This window comes from Natrix helvetica (genome assembly GCF_964273705.1).
Source record: "Natrix helvetica genome assembly, chromosome: Z".
Lineage (NCBI taxonomy): Eukaryota > Metazoa > Chordata > Lepidosauria > Squamata > Natricidae > Natrix > Natrix helvetica.
The window spans coordinates 16,473,041-16,495,786 of record NC_138554.1 but is presented as its reverse complement, the minus strand read 5'-3'; the positions used below and the strand labels follow the sequence as shown (position 1 = coordinate 16,495,786).

General features: G+C 41.9%; 1 protein-coding gene across 11 annotated transcripts in view; it reads left to right on the top strand.

The window, feature by feature from the left end:
• Positions 1 to 22,746, top strand: part of SLC12A6 (solute carrier family 12 member 6) — a 59,508-nt gene that overhangs the window by 22,441 nt on the left and 14,321 nt on the right. For 7 of the 11 annotated variants that reach the window (XM_081971738.1, XM_081971733.1, XM_081971743.1 and 4 more), the window contains 10 exons: positions 4,278 to 4,322; positions 14,063 to 14,157; positions 15,031 to 15,162; positions 16,557 to 16,703; positions 17,731 to 17,785; positions 19,072 to 19,202; positions 19,416 to 19,657; positions 20,089 to 20,303; positions 21,111 to 21,269; positions 21,991 to 22,089. In XM_081971738.1, the coding sequence (XP_081827864.1) occupies positions 4,278 to 4,322; positions 14,063 to 14,157; positions 15,031 to 15,162; positions 16,557 to 16,703; positions 17,731 to 17,785; positions 19,072 to 19,202; positions 19,416 to 19,657; positions 20,089 to 20,303; positions 21,111 to 21,269; positions 21,991 to 22,089 (1,320 nt within the window). The remainder of the gene's footprint in view (positions 1 to 4,277; positions 4,323 to 14,062; positions 14,158 to 15,030; positions 15,163 to 16,556; positions 16,704 to 17,730; positions 17,786 to 19,071; positions 19,203 to 19,415; positions 19,658 to 20,088; positions 20,304 to 21,110; positions 21,270 to 21,990; positions 22,090 to 22,746) is intronic. The other 4 variants (XM_081971740.1, XM_081971739.1, XM_081971734.1 and 1 more) reach the window with 1 other exon arrangement.

The window sequence follows — 22,746 nt, the reverse complement described above, 5'->3', positions numbered from 1 at the left end:
CTTGGTACTGGCACTAGCCAAAATTCTCTTACATTCTGCCTGGGAGAGCAGTGAAAAGAAATTGACCATTTAAGTGAAAAGAAAAATGGCTAAAAATGACAATTTATTTATTACAGTTGTGGCCTTTGGTCCATGAAATTATTAGTATCGTTATGATCAGTGCTTTGTTTCATTCTTCCCAATAGACAGCAATAGATCTCATTATTATTCCCATTTTGCAGATAGGAAACAGCAGCTAGAAAATGTAGCCTTGTACAATAATGTTCAATAAAATTTCCCCTAAGGTCCTGTAGAATTCTGATCTTTGTTAAAGCAGGATGCCTAATTAGAGGTATGGAAGATGTAAGTCTTAGAGAATAATCTGATAGAATAAAACCATTCAAGATCACTCAGCTTTACTTCCACTTTATTCTAATGTGACATAAAAAAAGCATATATTGCTTAGAGAAAGCATGTATGTTCTTGGTTTTCCTTCGTATTTGGAAAGAACACAATCTAATAACCCAAAACAAATTAATTTGCAAGCTGATTTCTTTATGAAAGAGTAGATAAAAAGAAATAACTTGGTGTACATTTTGTAGCATTCACCAGAAAGAATAGAAGTTGAATTTACCTCATGTTGTTTCTTCTATCTGAACAATTAATTACATGGTGGAAATGCACATATCAGAAAGGTGAACATAAACCTTAAAGCCAAACAGAAGGGTTTCTTCTGTTGCACAATATTCTAAGCTGCAGCTGTTAAATCTAAGTAAAGCTTAATATGTCCCATCACCTCGTCAGCCACCCAAAATAGTATTTTTGTCTTCAGTTTGGCCTTCTGTGTCCAGCCCGCTTTCCCTCAGAAGATCTCTACACACCCTGAAAGTTCTTTCTTAGCTATATATCTGGTTATAAAAGGCTGGATCCTGACTGGTAAAATAGTTGCTCTCTTCGCGGTATGTCTATTCTTTATGCCTTCATTCTTCCAAGGTAACAAAAAAACCCTTTTTAACAACAAACAAGTGTTAAGAAAATAAGTAGTGGGTTTCTATGCCCGCAGATGCCAAAATTATTGCCTTTACTGCCTTCACACCACTGAGTCTAAGATACTGTGTTCAGAAGAGAAACCTGTTAAGATTAAATTCCTTAGGCTGAGTAATCAGGTAATGCCCTAAGTATAATAATCCTAAATAAAAACATTTGTATGATTTCCAGAAATGCAACCTTCTGTATATATTTCATTTTCCTACTGATGATGAGGAAACATACATACCCACATACCATGCCCCAGAAACATATTCTAAATAAAGATTTAATGTGAAACCAGGAACGTTCCTTGTTGGAAGTGCCCAAATCCGATATAATCTCTGTTTATCCTCCTCAACACTTCGAATTGCTTTGCCAAAGCAATGAGCAGAAATAATTAGGTGCAGACTCAACAGCCATATAATGTTTTTAATGCTGGGACCAAACTATGCTAATTGGTCAAGGAAGATTGCCAGCGCTAGAGTGTTTGACAGACATGAAGATGGCTTTGTGTATGAATATAGAACACAGAATAATAGAGTTGGAAGGATCCTTGGAGGTTTTCTAATACAACCCCCTGCTTGAGCAGGAGACCCTATATCATTTTAGATAAATGGTTGTCCAGTCTCTCTTTGAAAACCTCCAGTGATAAAGCACCGGCAATTTCTGAAGGCAAGCTGTTATTTGGTTAATTGCTCTCACCATTAGGAAATTTCTCCTTAGTTTTATGTTGCCTCTCTCCTTGATTAGTTTCCATCTATTGTTTCTTGTCTTGCCTTCTGGTGCTTTGGAAAATAGTTTGACCCACTCTTCTTTGTGGCAGTCCCTTCAACTATTGGAAAACTGCAATCATGTCTCCCCCAGCCCTTCTTTTCATACCCAATTCCTTTGTTTAGCTTTGTTCTTGTTACTCTTCTCTGCACTCATTCTAGAGTCTCAACATCTTTTTTATACTGTGGTGACCAGAACAGGGTGCAGTATTCCAAGTGTGGTCTTACTATGGCTTTGTAAAGCGGTACTTAAACTTCATGTGATATTAATTCTATCCATTAATGCAGCCTAGGATTGCATTGGCTTTTTGGCTGCTGCCACATAGTGTTGGCTCATATTAAGTGAATGCCCAAGAGTCCAAGATGGACATGGATTATATTTTGGTTTGATATTTCATCAACAAGTCCCTCCTTTTTCACATGATCTGTTGACAATTTTGGCTTTCTCCCCACAAGCTCTCTTAGGAGCCTTGAGATTTTGTAAGCATTGATTAATATTGGCTTGCTGGAAGTATGGTCTTCAATCTGCACAGTCTGAGCATTGTTCTTATTGCTGCCTATTTATTTCATCAAACTTCTTTATCAATTTTTTTTGCTGCCCAATATAGGCAGTTACTCTTGAATGTGTCTTCACTCAAAAAAAATAGCCCAAATTCTTTTCTCTTCCCCTATCATTAAAAAAAACCTGTGTGCAATAAACCTTATTTTAACAGAAAGTTTGGGGGAAAGTGTTCCTTAAGTTTGTAAGTCTGTTTTTATAATTTTCATCAATAGACTGGCATAAATGGTGTCTTTTTACCACTGAATTTAAGCAACAAACTTGATTTAATGTACATTAGCCCCTTAATTGGTGATGAATTCTGTGTTAGCATTTGTTCTATCACAGGTCAATTAAACTAATATTTTACTGAAATTATTTTGGTTGCTGTCATTTTATTTTTATTGTCTGACACCCTTTACGTATGCCAGGCTCACAAGACATAATTTAATATTCAATAAAATGAAAATGTGATAAAAAGAGTAAACAGTTTTGACTCTCAAAAGAACAAAACCAACATGTGTAAAGTCAAAACCTCAGCAACAGTAAGGTAACTTTAAAAGAAGATAATTGAAATAGAGATTCACCATATTCCTAAAAGCTACTGATGAATGGCCTTGGCAGACTTCCTTTAGAGAAAGTTCCAAGATTTGCTTTTCTTAAAGCATTTTAGATTTGTTTAATTAATTGTTTTGTGTTGCTGTTTGCAAAACACTTTAAGCATATAAACAGAACAGACTGTTGTATAAACAGTGTCTTAAATTCACTTGCCAGTTTATCCTGACTGCCTGATCTTTATATAGTGTATAATGTAGAAATCTTTCTATACCATTCCTAATCGCCTTCCTTTTATTATTTTTAAACTTATGATTTTTAAAAAAATAGCCTTGTTAAAAACATCCAGTTTTGATTTTAGGAGATTTGCACATAATTAGCTATGTTGTTTTAATGATGGGCATTTAGACTAAGACCTTAATTATATCTGAATACATTTAAGGCAAAGCAAATCTTACGTTAACCCAGGGCCTGGCAAGCCAGTAGAAAACGTAATAGGCATAGCATGCTATAAACATTTTTTCCAAAGGAAAATTAAAAACAAAAAACAGGAAGTTGATCTTGAATCATACTCATATCAGCTGCATTTGATTAAATGTGAGGTCAAGAAGAGAGGTCATCTTTGGTCTCATGGGCAACATAGACAAAATTGAAGGACAAAATGTTTACTAGGCAATATAATTTGTATGTTATTTATTTCTATTTGAACACATATTGCTAAACCATTAGAATAATATCTCAGAGAATGCAACGGTTTCCCACAATGGCCTTCCAAATATTGCTGAACTTCAACATCCTTTTACAAAAAGCCATCCTGAATGTGGCTAATGAAAAATGCATTTTCAGTTATATCTGGATAACTCAAAGTTGGCCATCTGTCTCGTGCTCTGTGACTTCCTGATGGAGCATAAGAAAGGAATATGCATATTCCTAAATGCATAAGAATGCAATATGTGACTGGTAATACAACATTTACATTCAGGCATTGTAACTCGGAATAAGCCAGAGAGAGTTATAGAAAGGAAGGAATCATACCTCATTCTTCCTTTAGTCTGTTTTTTTCCCTCTTCACTCTGGGGTGCCCCACGCCCTATCTATTATCACCCTGGCCCCTTGGATGACAATGTGACACAAATTGTGTGTGGGTGGTAAAGGAGAACAGTAGTTCTCTACAGTGGCTTCTAGTCTTGATCCTTTGTTCAGCGATTTGCAGCTGTCGGTTTAAAATCACAGAGTAGGATTCCCTGATGGGTTATTTCATGCTTTTCGTGAGGTTGATTAATGGTTGTTGAGGGAAAGGGAAAAATATCCTGGGAAGTTTGGGGACAAAACAGTTCATTTTATTCTCCCACTCTCTTTTATTTTGCTATTCATTTTTCCTCCCCGTATTCTGCTTGATTTTTCAGATGTGAGTCAAACTTCCATCACAGGGGAACAATGTCAGCTCTTAGGTACAGTATCGCAGAGGCCTTTTGTGTGTGTTTGGGTGTGGGTGTGTGTTTTATTGTAAATGTATGTTATCCTGTTATTAACCGATCAGCTGATGTGGGGTTGAGGCCACACATCTCTGTTGGCTGCAGCTTTACGGGTGGGCAGAGGGAAGTTGAGTGTCTGTGTGTTGGTGTGTGTGTATATAGGAGTGTGTATATTTGTGTCTAAGACAGAGATCTAATAATATTGTGTAGTGCAGTCATCATCAATAGAACTCATAAATTTTCCAGTAATAGGGTGCTTGCTCTTTATTAGATGTGTTTATAAAATATCTGTTTTCTTGGTTGATTATATTCTTCAAAGGAGCAGTGTATCTTTTCAGTAGCTTGGATTATATTCTCATGAAAGGACAATGGTCATGCTGATAGAAGTAGTATATTTTAACTAAAGAAAACAAGGTGATAAATACCTTTTCTAGATTATCTCCTGCTTTAGCATGGGTAAAAATACAGACATGCCTCTTCCTGGTTTATTTTTACTTTTGTAGCCTTTGGATTCAGCCTGACTTTGTTTCAACACAAAATAACTCTAATTCATTCATTTTTGCTTAATCAATTTATAAAACCATATCAAGCATACAGTTCATTATTAAAAACAACACAGGATCAATACAGTGTTGACAATGCCATTCCTTCTGCAGGAAAGTTAGAACTTGGACCAGTGGAAAATTACAGATAGTCTTCAATTTACAACAAATTTGTTCAAAGCACTGAAAAAAGCGAGTTATGACTGTTTTTCACATTTATGACCATAACAGCATCCTCATGGTCACTTGATCAAAATTCAGACACTTAGCAGCTGCTTCATACTTATGTCCAGGGGATCATGTGATCCCCTCTGGCGACCTTCTGACAAGCAAGCTTCCATTGGGAAGCCAGATTCACTTTACAACAGTGTTACTAATTTAACAACTGCAATCGTTCACTCAACAACTGTGTCAAGAAAGGTCATAAAATGGGGCAAAACTCCCTTAACAAATGTCTCACTTAGCAACAGAAATTTTGGGGTCAATTCTGGTTGTATGTCGAGGACTACCTGTATTTTACATTCTCTAGATTATCATAGTTAATGACTTCAACTCAGTTTTTTTTTTAAAAAAAAGAAAACATCAGGATGGGTATTAGAGATTTTGGGGTTGTTGAAACAGAATCAACATGCTTTTGAAAGATCAAGGGAGTCCTGCATCTTCAGTCTGAGAAAACTGACTGGGTAAACAGTAGCAGATGATTATCTCTGTCAAAGGGAGTGTGTTCGCAGGATTCCATAGAATAGATAAAGAGTCAGCAAAACCATATCAGCAAAATAGCCTGGAACTGTTTGTTCCAGTATGCTGGGGATGTTAACTTAGGATAACGATTCAATGAAAGCTCGTCCCTACTTCATTTAGTAGATGTAACATACTTTGAAAGCAGAATTCAGAACACAGAATTCTGTATTATCTCCCTTCATTCCCTTAAAATGGGGCGGCTCATCCACCTTTCCTTTCCCATATATAGCTGGCCAGCTAACAGGCTATTTGTTATCCCCTTGTGAGCAGAATAGAGAAAGAACAGCATTTTAACTTTAATACAGATAGTCCTCGACTTATAACAGTTCACTTAATGACCATTCAAAGTTACAATGACACAGAACATAATGACTTACAACCATTTTTCAAAATTACGACTGTAATTTTCTCCATGGTCATACGGAGGAGAATATAATAGAATAGAATAGAATAATAACTTGGTCACTTTGAATGTACACTAACCAGCATACATTAAAATGAAATTTCATTGCATATAGCTCTCAAAGGGTCAGCACCTCCAATATGCACTACATAAACATGACATATAAATACAAAACTATGCATATACTCACATATATGACACAGAGAAACAGCACAGTCATGTGATCAAAATTCAGACTCTTGGCAACTGACTCATTTATGACGGTTGCCGTGTCCTGGGGTCATGTGATCACTTTTTGCGTCCTTAACAAGCAAAGTCAATGGAGAAACCTGATTTATTTAACAGTGATTCACTTAACAACTGTGAAAAGCACTTAGCAACAGAAATGTTGAGCTCGATTGTGATTGCAAGTTGAGGACTGCCCGTATGCCTTTTGTTCCAAAGGCTGAACGAAACAGGGTAGGATGTCAAATTCAGTGCAGGCCTAATTCTGTATCTGAAATCTATTGAGGAAGTCCTAGTAATAAATTGAAAACCAGTATATTTTCTATAATTTGTAATTTGTTTCTGTTTGGTCGCAATCAGCATCTTCTTGCTGATCTACCTGTTCTGAGGCAAGAGACTTGAATAAGAGATTTTTCTCTCAAATGATGTTTGTGTAACATGTGGTAATGTATACATAGAGTCAAGAAACCGATATAAGGTAAAGTTTGGGGAATGGGTAGAAAGTTTCAACCTTCCGTTGGATGAGTGGATCAGGAGAATGAAAAACAATTATTATTGGCAATCTTCCTTAACCAATTAGCATAGTTTGGTCCCCAGCATTAAAAACACTGGATTACTGTTGAGTCTGCACCTAATTATTTCTGCTCATTGCTTTGGCAAAGCAATTCGAAGAAGAGGCTGGGATTTTTAGAATTTCATTTTGAAGAAGATACCAGTCTGATTCTTTTGAAACATATTACACCGATAAGTCATTTTAGAGTGCCTTGCTTGAAATGCTTTATTTCCAAAGATAGTCTGTTTCTCTTGCCTTCATCATCATGGATGAAAATTTATAAAAATGTAAGAAGTATGTAAAATTGTAAAAAGGGTGATAAATAGATTTTAAAGAAACTATGTTTTTAATGATTCGGTTTTTAAGAACCTCTTCCTCCCTCAAGCTTGATCTTAGATTTTCACCTGAGAGAATGTTCATAATTCAGACTTTGTACAGGAGAATTTGGCAAACACTGTATCCTTGAAAATGATATATGAACTGCTTTCAAGTACCTACTGTTAGATCGGGCAATGGATAGACAGACACAGGCTAACAGTGCAACAGCTCTTTTATTAACAGCAACAACAAGTGTGAACAATCCAGCAAAGACTGGGTCTGACAGCAGCCCTTTTATAGGGAGCTGTCAGACTCTCAGCCAATAGAATCAAACCTCTGTTCCCGCCGGAACACAGGACCTTCGTGGAAACCATACTTACTATTGTAGATATCTAACACCTACCACCTTCAGCTATATCTATGAAGCCAATTATCAGTTTCTTTGTGGATGAATTTAAAATTAAAGAACGATGTTGCAGAACCTTGCAGATAAGATTTTAGAACTTGACTGCCTGTTTTTCAGTCCATTCCTCCAGAAGCTCCAGAAAAAAAGAGCTGGTTGATGTTAGGCAATCCTCTAAGACAAAAAAACAAGCATGTACTGAACAGAAAAATTGGCTAGATAGATTCTTGGCATTTTTCTGTATGCCTCTTGGAGAGTCCAAGCATGGGTTAAATTCTGCCTGACTGAATTAAAAGATATTTAGCCACGCCTCCTCTTCCGGCTCCTCAGATTTTTTTCAATTCAGCCTAGCCCAAAGACATGTTTTAAATGGTTCCAGACTATCAACAGAAATTTAACCTTAACTTGGACTTTCCAACCAAATTCTTCTTCATGCTGCAAAGAAATAACGTCTCCCCTTCAGTTCTTGTATATGAGTCTATTGCTGCTATTTGCTGCCAGTGCTTGTCCCGGGCTTCTCCGGGTGCACGCAGTCCCTTTAAATTGCTGGGCGATGCAAGCCGGCTTGGGAAGTATATCGCCCTTTATCTTTGTGCAGCGGTCAGTGGCGAGAGCGCCCAGCTGCTTGCGATATACTTGAGCGTTTGGCGCGACAGTCAATGGTGGGAGGACCCAGCTGTTCGCACCATCGGTTTGCAGATTTGAATTTTGGCGCCGTTTTTCTAGCAGTTACTCATTGCGGTGGCCATTTTGGTTAAGGGAAAAACTTCCAACGGCCATTTTGTTTGCGGTTTTGCCGCGTTTTTCCCTTCCATTAGTGAGTCAGCATTGGAGAGTGGTGGCAGCACAACTAGATCTGTCCGGTAATCCGGCGGTCAGTCACTCCCCACCCCAGTGATTGTTAATTGATCATTAACAGCGAGGTGTTGGTCCTTGCCTTAGGCCTCCCTCCAACTGTTAATCCTGCAGGCACCGGGAGGTTGGATCTCGCCCCAGAGGTTTCCTCGTGGCAACACCGGCTTAATTACTCATTTCAGCCATCAATCTTCACAACTCTGAATCAGCAGCTGCAGCTACTCTCACATCCCCAACTGTGTTCCAGGTGGTGAGTGGTGCCCAGACTACCCTTACTCACAGCATAATGGCAGACAACACTAATCAAGAGTCAATGCAGCCAGGGCCCTCTAGCAGCAGGAGCCTCACCAGACAGGCTAGCAAAGCAGCCTCAGAGGCCTTAGCAGACAGAGCCAGAAAGAAAGGAACAAAGCCCCAAGACCAAGTTGCCTCTAGGCGCCAAAAAAGCACCAGAGAAACAACCTGAACAAGCCCAGCAACAGCCAGTGGCTAGTTCTCCAATTCCTGCTGTGGACTCACCAGAGGCCCCAGCTCCTACTAATCAGGACTCACCACGGTCGGATAGTGAGAACGAGGGCCAGGAATTTTCATCAGATGACTACTCTGAGTCAGCCAACTCCCCTAGGCCCTCCATGGGAGATAATGCTGATTTGTTTCATTGCTCATTAGAAGCAGAGGATTCTCCTCCAGTTTTATCACTGGCTCCACAACATCCTCTGCCCCCCCCCCCGAGCACTAAGCGTAGGCGGCCTGTAGAAGACCAAGGGCTAGCCCTCTCCCCTGAAATGCAGGAAGTCATAGCCAAGGCTATTTCCCAGGGCATTGCAGAGGGCCTCAAATAATGTGCCAAGCGACCTCGCAGGTCCAGGTCTTCTCTCTCTAGGGCTGTTCCTTCAGAGGGCTCCCCAGGGATCCGCCTCTCCCCATTCCTCACTGGACAACGAGGATTCGGCTGTAGATGAGGAGGTCCTTCCAGAGCAGGAGTTTTCCAGGACGAGGGAGTCGTCACAGATAAGCCAGCCTTTACTGAGTTGTTTAAACATGCTTCGTTCAAAACAATCTTGAGCAAAGTTAAACAGCCACTCGTGTGGGAGTAACTGCCACTGATCTGGCCGCAGTAGACCCATCAGACCCTAGCGAAGGTCTTTTTGAGGAACCAGTTGTTCCCCAGGAGATTGTGCCAGTTCCTAAGTTATTTTTGAATGTAGTGCAGCGACAGTGGGTTCAACCGGGCACTCTAGCCACTCTTGGTAGCAGTGATAAAAAGCTTTATATGGTGGATGCCTCCCTGGAGGATTTATTAAAATTACCTCAGGTGGATCCTCCAGTACAAGCCCTTAGATTCTCCTCAGTCTTGCCTTCTGACCTATTAGAGGGCTTGAAGGCAGAGGACAAGAGATCAGAAAGGGCATGTCACAAGACCTATCAGGCAGCTGCCTGGGCCATTAAGACAGCCAAGCTACCGACAGGTAACACCAAACTGAGGCAGGAGTGCAATAAGGTCTTAGCGGCAGCAGGATACACTGCGGATGCCACCCTCAACTCTTGGGGGCTCTTGTGGCTTCGCCACTGGAACCCTGATATGAGGTCCAAGTGGAAAGGGGGCCTCTGCCCCCTTTAAAGGAGGGAAGCTTTTCAGGGAGGCCTTGGACCCGGCCCTAGTAGAAAACAAGGACAAAAAGAAAGTTATGCCATCCATTACCAAGAAAACAGAGCGCAAAGGCTCTGATTATTTTAGAAAGCAGTCCTTTCATTCCTCAGAACCGTCCACTAACACCAGTCAGTACCACTGCCCGTACAGTCAGGGACCAGACCGGTCACAAGACCGTCAACCCTTTCGAGGCAGGGCCAGACAGAAATCCTTCTCTAAGCGGCCCTTTCATGGCGGATGAGGCTCTAGGCCAGTGATGGCGAACCTATGGCACGCATGCGTGCGCTGGACAGCTGAGTTCACCGTTTTTAAAAGCCATTTTTCGCCCTCCCCAGGCTCCAGAGGCTTTATAGGAGCCTGGGGAGGGCGAAAAGAGCCTCCCCTGCCCCCCCCGCCCGGAGGCCCTCCGGAGGCTTCAGGGACCATCCGGAGGCGTCCCTGAAGCCTTCGGAACGCTTAAAACGACCCTCCGAGCTCACTTCCAGTTTGCTCGGAGGGTCGTTTTAAGCGCTCCGAAGGCTTCAGGGACGCCTCCAGACAGTCCCTGAAGCCTCCAGAGGGCCTCGGGGGGGGGGGGGCGGGGAGGCTCTTTTCGCCTTCCCTAGGCTCCTATAAAGCCTCTGGAGCCTGGGGAGGGCGAAAAAAGCATTTAAAAATGGGGGTCGCGCCTGTTGTGCGTGCATGCGCACTTGGCTCGCGCATTGCATTATGGGTGTGGCACGCCCACATACAACCCCCCTGTGCTCCCCCCACTTGTGGCACACGAGCCAGAAAAGGTTCACCATCGCTGCTCTAGGCCTTTCTGTTGCTACAAGTGACAGTCAGCTGATGGCTCCCATCGAAGGGCGCCTGCGCTTATTTAAGGACCGATGAGAATAGACCACGTCAGACCAGTGGTTACTTCAAACAATGCGCCTGGGACTGACTCTAGAATTTATTTTCCCCCCTCCCCGCCATTTCATTCACTGCCCCACTCCCTTCTCCCCAGCCAAATGGTCCCTAATCAAGCAAGAGATCCAGCACCTTCAGGAGATCAGGGCAATAGAATCAGTACCAGCAGGTCAAGTGGGTCAGGTTTTTACCCGATCCTGTTCCTTTTCCCAAATAACTCCAGAGGGTGGAGGGGGATATTACACCTCAAAAGACTAAATTGCCATCTAGAGTACAAACACTTCAAAATGCAGTCTCTCCAGTTGATCTTGAGCTGCTTCGGGCCAGGGGATCTACTAACATCAATAGATCTCCGAGAAGCATACCTTCACATCCCTGTCCGCAATGCCCACCGAGATTCTACTATGCAGGAACGCATTATCAATACCGAGCACTACCATTCGGCCTCTCATCGGTCCGAACAGCACCACAAAAATCAGATTAGGAACACAAGTTGAAATAGAGAAGAAAATGGTAAGCGAGCACCAGTCTACCCTAGACGAGTTCAAATCACCAGGACCAGATGGATTACACCCCAGGGTTCTGAAGGAACTGGCAGACGATATAGTTCAGAACCACTGAAGTATATCTTTCAGAGATCCTGGAGCACCGGGGAACTGCCAGAGGACTGGAAAAGAGCAGATGTGGTTCCCATCTTCAAAAAAGGAAAAAAAATAGATCCAGGAAACTACAGACTATCAGCCTGACCTCAATACCAGGAAAGATTCTGGAAAAGATAATCAAGCAACGAATTAGTGAACACCTAGAAGTAAACAAAGTAATAGCCAAAAGCCAACATGGGTTTGTCAAAAGCAGATCATGCCAGACTAATCTTATTGCATTCTTTGACAAAGTGACAAAATTAGTGGACCAGAGGAATGGCGTCGATATAGTTTACTTGGACGTCAGTAAGGCATTTGATAAGTTAGACCATAACCTACTACTAGACAAAGTAGAAAAATGTGGGTTAGACAGCATCACCACCAGATGGATTCGTAACTGGCTGACTAACCGCACCCAATGTGTAGTCCTCAATGGAACTGCATCTACATAGAAGGAAAATATGCAGTGGAGTACTCGAAGGCTCTGTTTTGGGCCCAGTACTCTTCAACATCTTCATCAATGATTTGGATGAGGGAATAAATGGGGAACTCATCAAATTTGCAGATGACACCAAGCTGGCAGGAATAGCCAACACTCCAGAAGATAGGCTAAAGATACAGAAAGATCTTGACAAACTTGAACATTGGGCGCTATCTAATAAAATGAAATTCAATGGTGAAAAGAGTAAGGTTCTACATTTAAGCAAGAAAAACTAAATGCACAGGTACAGTATAGGTCAGCGATGGCGAACCTTTTTTGGCTCGCGTGCCACAAGTGGGAGCGCAGGGGCGTCGTGTGCGGGCATGCCGCACCCATAATTCAATGCGCGAACCCCCCCCCAGTGCGCATGCGCACACAACAGGCGTGACCCCCCCATTTTTACATGCTTTTTTCCCCCTCCCCAGGCTCCAGAGGCTTTATTGGAGCCTGGGGAGGGTGAAAAGAGCCCGCCCCCCGGAGGCCCTCCAGAGGCTTCAGGGACCATCTGGAGGCTTCCCTGACGCCTTCGGAGCGCTCAAAACGACCCTCCGAGCAAACCAGAAGTGACTTCCGGTTTGCTCGGAGCGTCGTTTTAAGCGTTCCGAAGGCTTCAGGGAAGCCTCCGGAACTCCTAAAACGACCCTCTGAGCAAACCGGAAGTCATCCGGGGGGGGGGGAAGGCTCTTTTCACCCTCCCCAGGCTCCTATAAAGCCTCTGGAGCCTGGGGAGGGCGAAAAAATGGCTTTTAAAAACGGTGAACTCAGCTGGCTTCGCGTGCCCTGACAAATGGCTGCCATAGGTTCGCCATCACTGGTATAGGTGGTACCTTGCTCAATAGTAGTAACTGAGAGGGATCTTGGAGTTCTAGTGGACAACCATTTAAATATTAGCCAGCAGCTGCCAGCTGCCAAAAAAGCCAACACAGTTCTAGGCTACATAAACAGAGGGATAGAATCAAGATCACGTGAAGTGTTCATACCACTTTATAATGCCTTGGTAAGGCCACACTTGGAATACTGCATTCAGTTTTTGGTCGCCACAATGTAGAAAAGATGAGGAGACTCTAAAAAGAGTGCAGAGAAGAGCAACAAAGATGATTAGGGGATTGGAAACTAAAACATATGAAGAACAGTTGCAGGAACTGGGTATGTCTAATTTAATGAAAAGAAGGACTGGGGAGACATTATAGCAGTGTTCCAATATCTCAGGGGTTGCCACAAAGAAAAGGGACTATTCTCCAAGGCACCTGAGAGTAGAACAAGAAGCAGTGGATGAAAACTAATCAAGGAGAGAAGCAACTTAGAACTGAGGAGAAATTTCCTGACAGAACAATTAATCAGTGGAACATTTGCCTCCAGAAGTTGTGAATGCCCCAACACTGAAAGTCTTTAAGATGATGTTGGATAGGGTTTCCTGCCTAGGCAGGGGGCTGGACTAGAAGACCTCCAAGGTCCTTTCCAACTCTGCTATTGTAGTATTATTAAATTCAGATTCCTGTTAACTGCAAAGGCCTTTTAACAACTCACCTGAGAAAGGGGGGAAACCTTGCTCCTGATTGATTGCACAGAGTTTGAATTTCCAAGACTTTAGTGGTCTTTTCCCTTTGTCTAGACCAGAGGTGTCAAACTCACGTCGTCATGTGACGTGTTGCGACTTTTCCCCCTTCACTAAAACGGGTGTGGCCGTGGCCAGCACGTGACAAATCTGGCCCACGGACCAAGAGTTTAACACCCCTGGTCGAGACTGACAAATTGAGTTTATGGTTTCTCCCCCTTATTTCTTTTTTCTGAATGTTCCCTGCCTGTTCTTTGAGACATATCTATACCCTAAGAATAATAGAAATTGGTTCTTGAAAGATATTTCTTTTTATGAGTTGAGCTGACAAGTGCTTAAATAAGCAAAGATGTATTCTTATTGTTCCTGTACAGATAGAGATTCAATGTCCAGAGCTGAAGAAACAGATTTGGGCTGTTCTTTCCCTTTTTGCCATACTTTCTCTTCCACATTGCAGATCCTGGATACAAGAAGGGTTCCCATACATTTCTTAACAATATCAACTATGAAGAAGGCGATGAATTCTTTGACAAGAATTTGGCACTCTTTGAGGTGAGATCACTGCTCCTTACCCACTTCCACCATATACACACTTATGACCACAATGAAGCCCCAAATTTCTGTGGCTAAGTCAGATATTTGTTAAGTGAATTTTGCCCCGTTTACATCCTTTCTTGCCACAGCTGTTAAGTGAATCACTGCAGTTGCTGAGTTAATAACACAGTTCTTAAGACTTTCCCATTGACATTGCTTGTCAGAAGATCACAAACGTTGGTCACATGACCCTGAGACATTGCAACCGTCATAAATATGAACCAGTTGCCAAGCACCCGAATTTTGATCATGTGATGATGGGAGATGCTGCAATGGTCATTAGATATGAAAAATTGTTATAAGTCACTGTTTTCAGTGCCATGTAACTTTGAATGGTCACTGAATGAACTGTTGTAAGTTGAGGAATATTTATACTTTTAATATCAATCTATGTCTGTATTCTTTCTCCTTGTTCCCTGTAATATAATTTATGGGTAAGACCTTTTTTTCTTAATTCAGGTTTCTGGGCTGTTACAAATTCATATAAAAAGTGCAGTTACTCTGAATTCTGCAGGTTGAACATATTTTACCAGCCTTTTAAAGTCTACTCATAGTAATTGTAAAAAAAAAGTTTTGGAAGGGAAGCCAATCTTGTTTGAGTTTTCTGAAAGTCTGGGGAAGATTTAATGAAGATGCAAAACAAGAAAGCTTTGTAAATACATAAGCCTGTGGAATAACTAGCTTGTTTATAATCCACGCTTGTTTCTTTTAGTGTCCATCCTTCATCACTATTTTCAGTCCTTCATTGTTTTTTCCCCCCTTCATCCACCCTAAAGGGACTTTTCATTTAAATTTGCTCTCATGTCTACTGTCTTCTGTCCCACTTTGTAGGAGGAGATGGATACCCGACCCAAAGTGTCTTCCCTGCTCAATCGAATGGCCAACTATACCAACTTGATGCAGGGAGCTCGGGAACACGAGGAGGCAGAGAATGTCCCTCCAGGCAAGAAAAAAATCACCAAGGTAAGGAATGGCTCCAAAATGATTTATGGGAAGATATCTTGACAGGAGGCAAAAAAAAAGTGTTTGTCAGGGTTTGTTGCAGAAATCACATCCAAAAAGCACAGATAACTGATTCAGCAGGATTCATTAACTTCTTTATATACGTAATAACACATGAGTAAATCCAATCCAATAGTGGATTCTCCAATGTGGTAGTAGTTACAGGGAAAACACAGACAGCAGAGAGAATAGCAGAGATGAGTTTCAGTTTCAATTCAGCAGACAGACTAGACTAGTTCTCTTGCACAGACTCAGAGCTACATAGGTAAGCCACACCCAGGCTCCGAGCCATCTGGCATGGCTCTCAGTCACCAAATAGTTCCATTGAACTCCAGTTGCCATGCCTATAAATAGGCTGACCTTGTTACCATGTCCTATTCCAGTTCATGAATATTCTGACAGTGTTTAAGATCAGGATTGATAGAATTGATATTTTCCTCCCTGATTATAGTAGAACTAGGGAAATCTGCTATCCTCAACATTTGATTCCCCCAAAATATGCTCTGGGCTTCTTACATAAGCTTTCATTTTTATGTGCTCTGGAAGGAATATTTCTAAATCCTTGATTTATACATATAATTCTTGAGACTTAAATAAGTAGGATTAGATTAACAAAAGCTGGCAGAGATACTTTTTTAAATGTTTTATAGGCCTCACACATATGAGCTTTATTGACCTTTCTAGAATTTCTGAGAACATCAGCTTCCTCAGAAGCTTCACTTTGGTAGATCTTAAACATTACCTCAAAACTGATTATGTCCAGTGGACTTACTGATATTCAACTTCATTCCTTTTGACCACCATTGAGTCAGCATCTCGGAAAGCACTGTCACCTATCCTGAGCTCAGAGAACAGATTAACCTGAATCATATAGTTAGTAATTCTTGAGAAGTAGACAGGATCAAAGAAAAGAAGTCGATGAATAGAGAAATTTCAAGTCTTCATTGTATAGCTAGCCCTCCACTTAACGATCACAATTGAGCCCAAAATTTCTGTTGCTAAGCAAAACATTTCTTAACTGAATTTTGCTCCATTTTATGACCTTTCCTACTACAGTTGTTAAGTGAATTACTGCAGTTATTAAGTTGTAACGCAGTTGTTAAGTGAATCTGGCTTCCCTGTTGACTTTGCTTATCAGAAGGTTGGGAAAGCTGATTACGCGTCTGAATTTTGATCATGTGACCATAGGGATGCTGTAATGGTTGTATGAAAAATGGTCATAAGTCACTTTTTTTCAATGCTGTTGTAACTTCGAATAATTACTAAATGAACTGCTGTAAGTTGAGGACTTCTATAGAGGTGTTGGGAATCTTGGTCTTAACACTCTGCCCGTCCTTCTCCTCCTCTTCTACTAGATTCCACAGATGGGCACGTTCATGGGAGTCTACCTACCTTGCCTGCAGAACATCTTTGGAGTGATTCTTTTCTTGCGTCTTACTTGGGTTGTGGGTTCAGCCGGTGTGCTGCAAGCCTTTACCATTGTCCTTATTTGCTGCTGTTGTGTAAGTTACCCTCTCTTACCAAGTTTGTATCACAATATGTTACCACAGTCTTTGATATACAGGAAAGCTGGGGGGAAGGAAACTTCTGATCTTGAGGAAGGAGAAATTACACTCACCGACGTTAGCATCCCATGGCTGAGATGCCAGTGCAAAAATAATTTGTAGATGTAGTCAGTTTTTGTGTTGAGATCTTTGGTGGTCTTTATTTTCATATCTGTTCTTCCCTGTCTTTGGTTAATCTATTTCTTTAATTTGTTTTCGTTAATCTATTTCAACTCCTACCCTCAAAATGATGCTATAGGGCACTGCACACCAGAACAACTAGGCACAAGGACGTTTTTTCCCCCGAATGCCATCACTCTGCTAAAAAACTAATTCCCACAACACTGTCAAATTATTTACTAAGACTGTATTACTATCATTCTTCTCTTCCTTCCTAGTACATATCTCTTCCCACTTATGACTTGCTGGTATCTTTACAATTTATATTGTTTTATTTGTTTCCTAGTATAACTTGATTGCTTATTAGTAACATATGACTGTCACTAAGTGTTGTATCTTATGATTCTTGATGAATGTTTTATTTTTCTTCATGTACACTGAGAGCATATGCACCAAAGACAAATTTCTTGTGTGTCCAATCCCACTTGGCCAGTAAAGAATTCTGTTCTTTCCTATTCTATTTTATTCTTTCCTATTCTAGTCTATCCTAAAAAAATTCTATTCCATTGTTCTGAATGTTTGCAAAGATCCTGACTAAAACCATTTTGCTTACTTCCACCTTGGCGTTTTGTCTTCGTTACCCATAATAACAAGGAAAAGTAAAAGGAGAAGGGGCATAATTAGATTTTTATCAAAATGCAAAAGCGATAGGGCAGCACAGGAAGCAAATTTAGGTTTGGCAAAATGATAGCCAAAAGTTATAAGTTCTATCGGTGATTCTTAACACAGGACAAACTAAGAATTTGCTTCTACCTGTATTTGTCTCCTCAATACTTCTGCTGTCTATTTCTCGTCTCCTCCTTAGACATTGCTGACAGCCATCTCCATGAGCGCCATTGCCACTAATGGAGTAGTGCCTGGTAAGTGCTAACGTTTTTAAAACGGCCTTCCCCCAGGGGTGAAATTCAGCAGGTTCTGACAGGTTCTGGGGAACTGGTAGCGCACGTTTTGGGTAGTTCGGAGAACTAGCAAATACCACCTCTGGCTGGCCCCAAAGTGGGGTGGGAATGGGGATTTTTCAGTATCCTTTCCCTGCCACAGCTACCAAGCCACGTCCACAGAACTGATAGTTTAAAAAAAATGAATTTCACCACTGCCTTCTCCCATGTGTACAGTACCAGCCTTCAAATCAGATCATATTCAGAGGTTTTCCTGAATGCCCTCCTCAGAAATCTGGTTAGTTGATATGGGGAATGTCCCCCCTTTCACCGGTAGCCCACAAAGCATGGAATTCTCTCTCTAACCATGGTCATAGCAATAGCACATAGGCTTAAAAACTGCCCCATAGTGCTTTATAGCACTCTTTGAGTAATTTACACAGTGTCAGCATATTGCCTCCAACAATCTGGCTCCTCATTTTACTGACCTCGGAAGGATGGAAATACATGGATGAATACAACCTTGAGCAGGTCAGAATCGAATTCAAGGATCGACGGTGGGCGGTCTGCAATACTGCACTCTAACCACTGCACCACTAGGGTTAGAAGTAGTTCTTGACTTACAACAATTAGAGACTGTTTGACTTTACTCTGCCAGTCACCTTCTGTGACCTTTTAACAAGCAAAGTCGAAGAGAAGGCCACATTCACTTAACAATCACGTTACTAACTTTACAGTGATTCATTTAGCAACGGTGGCAAGAAAGGTCATAAAATGGAGCAAAATTCACTTAACAGCTGTCTCACTAATTTTGGGCTCAGCTGTGGTCGTAAGGTGAGGACAACCTATATTTGTGTTTTGGGGAGCTGATGTTGTGCTGCTGTTAGTTTTAATATACTTGAGCTTGTTTTTGAAAGCCACACGGTAGGTGCTTCTAAAAAGTGAGGGGGTTGGAATGAGTGAAAAAGCAGGGATAATAAGCCTATGAGCCTCTGCATCAGGGGTGGTATTCACTTCCCTTCCCTACCGGTTTGCATATGTGAGAACGCACACTCGCTTCACGCACACGTGCCATCTCTGTGCATGTGTACAGCCTTCCGTGCGTGTGCTTTTGGCAAAAAAAAAAGGGGGCCTAAATGGGATGCCGTAGAGCCAGGGCAAGTGGGCGGGGCCCCCTGCGATTTCCACTATCGGTTTGGGCGAACCAGTCTGAACCGGTAGAATACCACCTTTGCCCTGCATCTTCTGTCCTTGTTGCCTCTCTGCAGCTGGAGGATCATACTTCATGATTTCACGAGCCCTGGGACCCGAGTTCGGTGGAGCTGTAGGACTCTGCTTCTATCTTGGCACTACCTTTGCTGTTTCTATGTACATCTTGGGGGCTATTGAAATCTTCCTGGTAGGTATTGAGCACCTCACAGGAGAATCTATAAGATGCAAGGTGGCATTGTAATTGTGAGGTGTTAAAAGTCCCGCCAGTCGGCTATGAGCAGCAGGAGATTGCGGATCGCTGTGTCTCTTGCTGCCATCACGCCAACGCCACCTCTCTTTGTATTTTCACTCCTCTGACTAGGCCGAAGGTGACGTGTGACTCATTCTTGCCTCCTCTCAGATGTACATTGCCCCTAAGGCAGCCATCTTCCACAGCGATGATCCCCTGAAGGAGCCGGCAGCCATGCTGAACAACATGAGGGTTTATGGCTCAGCCTTCCTGCTGCTTATGGTGCTCGTGGTATTTGTGGGAGTGCGTTACGTGAACAAGTTTGCTTCTCTCTTCCTGGCCTGCGTCATCGTCTCCATTCTGGCTATTTACGCTGGCGTCATCAAGTCCTCCTTTGCACCTCCTGATTTTCCGTAGGTTACTAGCATATCCCGAGGCGGCTAACCAAACCCCCTTTGAAATCTGTGGCCAGAGGGTGGCTTTCCCAGCATGCTGCCCCTAAAGGTGTTGGGAAATATAGAATGGCCAGTAAAAGAGCTGTGCTCTCCTTAGTGCTCTCTGAATTTGGTTGTTTTCTTGCAGATGTTTCATTATCCAAACTAGCTAACATCTTGTCTAGTCTGCAAGAAAACAACTCAGCTCAGAGAGCACCAAAGGCCTGTCATTTCAACCCTGAGCTACAAATATCCTCCTTTATTGAGAATTTCCTTCTCAACCCTAGGATGTCTAACTGCGTGTACAAACAGAACAGCAGCTCACCATTCCCTCAGATAGTAGCATGTACCAACTTTCACATTTATGAAGTCCAAGCAATTTGTTCATCCTTATTTCTCTCTCCATTCAGTGTGTGCATGCTGGGGAATCGTTCCCTCTCCCAGCACCATATTCAGACATGTGCCAAGACCAAGGAGTATGGTAACCTCACCATACCCACGTTCCTGTGGACACGCTTTTGCAACCACAGCAGTCTCCTCAATGCCTCTTGCGATGAGTATTTCCAGCACAACAACGTCACTGCTATCCAAGGAATTCCAGGACTAGCCAGTGGTGTTATTGCTGGTGAGAAAAGGTTCCTTATGTTTTATGTTCTTTGTCGAGCAAAAATGCTGTTTCGTTCTGTGTCGCTCTTCGAATCATTTCTTAGATTTAGACTTAGAATAACTTTATTGTCACTTTGAATGTACACTGATCGGCATACGTTAAAATGAAATTTCATTGCATACAGCTCTCAAAGGTCACCACCTCCAATATACACTACATAAACATGACAATACATACATACATACATACATACATACATACATACATACATACATACGCATATACCCACATACATTCTATAGCACAGAGAAACAACACAGTCTAGTTCGGATGCATACATGTACATGGTGAGAAAAAAGAATTTTACTAGATGGACGGCATAGGGAACAAAGCTTTTACGGAATCTGCCAGAAATACTTTGAAACCTCCTCCCAGAGGGGAGCAACAGAAACAGACTGTGAAGTGGGTGTGCGGGGTCTCTAGCAATGCTTTGAGCTCCTGAATAACAGCAAGCTATCTTCCTATAATCATCTCGGCTGTCCTTGCCACTCTTTGTAAGGGCTTTCTATCTGAGGCACTGCTGCTACCAAACCATACAGTGATGCAGTTTGTTAAAACTCTTTCATTTGTTCCTCTGTAAAAAGTGGCCAGGATAGAAGGAGAAAGATTGTAGTAGTGACTGAAGTTTCTTTGGGCTGCATCTCAGCCTAATCGTTACAAAGACCATAGGATTGGAGGGGGGGAGGGGGCGACACTATTACACTATCCAGAGCTCTTCAAATAAATGACGGGGTGATGGTGATAATGATGTTGCCATAATTTCAGAGAATCTTTGGAGCAGCTACCTGACGAAAGGTGAAATACTTGAGAAGTCATCTTTGCACTCGGCTGATGTGGGAGGAGCTCTGAATCAGCAGTATGTCCTGGCTGATATCACCACTTCTTTTACCCTTCTTGTGGGCATATTTTTCCCTTCTGTCACTGGTAAGTGCCTGTATTGCAGTTGAGCTCTCTGTTCAGTGTGACTGCAAAAACCAAGCCATATTAGAAGGGTAGATTTGTTAGCTATGAGGCCTGTATACAGCAGTTTCACTTAGTGACCATTTGAAGTTACAACGGAACTGCTTATGACCATTTTTCACACTTATGACCATTGCAGCATCCTCATGGCCACGTGATTTACATTCATATGGTGTGACCACTGACTCACAGTTATGGCTGTTGCAGTGTCCTGGGGTCACGTGATACCCTTTTGTAACTTTCAGAAAAGCAAAGTCAATGGGGAAACTAGACTCACTAGACTCAACCATGATTTAACAACTCTGGTGATTCACTTAACAAATGTGGCAAAAAAAAAGTCTCAGTTAGCATCATAAATTTTGCTCTCCGTTGTGATCGTAAGTTGAGGACTACCTGTATTTGGGCTCCTGAAGATTTCAACTGCAATTTCTCAACTTTAGTAAAAGGAGCTTGATCCTCGCCAGATTAAGACCAATAGAAAGACGATATTCAGATGTATTGTTACTTTTCCCCCCAAGTTGAACCAACTCCGCTTGTTCAGTTAACATTTAATTTTATCAAAGCCAAAAGCTTTTATATAAAATACCAGTCAGCACTGTTCCTTATTATTACTTCGTTCAGTCACATAAAATGTACATTCCAGAAATGGATCGACTCTTTTATTTAAATGGTGTTGTCTTCATAGGAATCATGGCTGGGTCAAATCGTTCAGGGGACCTAAAGGATGCCCAGAAATCTATTCCCATCGGTACCATCCTGGCTATTCTCACTACTTCCTTTGTGTGTATCCTTTGCAGCAGCTGGAGCGCCTCTAGATAACGAGCTTTCTTACATTCCATTCCTTCTAAAATCAGTTTAATTGGAAATCAGGATCGATAAGGACTGCTTTGCATAGTTTTATAATCATTTTGACACAGGCATGAGCATGTTTTATCTATTTGTGAATCTGGAGCCTATAGACCAGTATCTGGGTAGAACAGAATTTCTCAACTTTGCCACTTGAAAATATCTGGATTTCAACTCATAGAATTCCTGAGCCGGCATGTCGGCTGGGGAATTAGCTCAAGTCCAAACATCTTAAAAGTTGCTAAGGTTAAGAGAGAGAGTAGAGAGAGCTGGCAGAACATCATCTTCCTCATCCTTGACCAAAGAAAATGCCTTCCTTTGCTTCTGGAATTTGGATTCTTTTAATAATGCCAGTATGCTGCTTTAACAAATTCCAGGTGTTTGGGGGCACATTGAACCCAGAATCCCCTCCAATGAGGATTATTGTTTTGTTGCCTTGAAATTATGTTTCCTTGCCCACAGATACAAAGCTACTGGCAAGGAAATAATCAAAGCTGTTTACAATTTCAGCCCTGTAGTTCATCTTGCATTGATACCAGGACCATACCTTTGTTTGGCTGATACCTGGCTGGGGATATGTTAGGATTAATAAGCA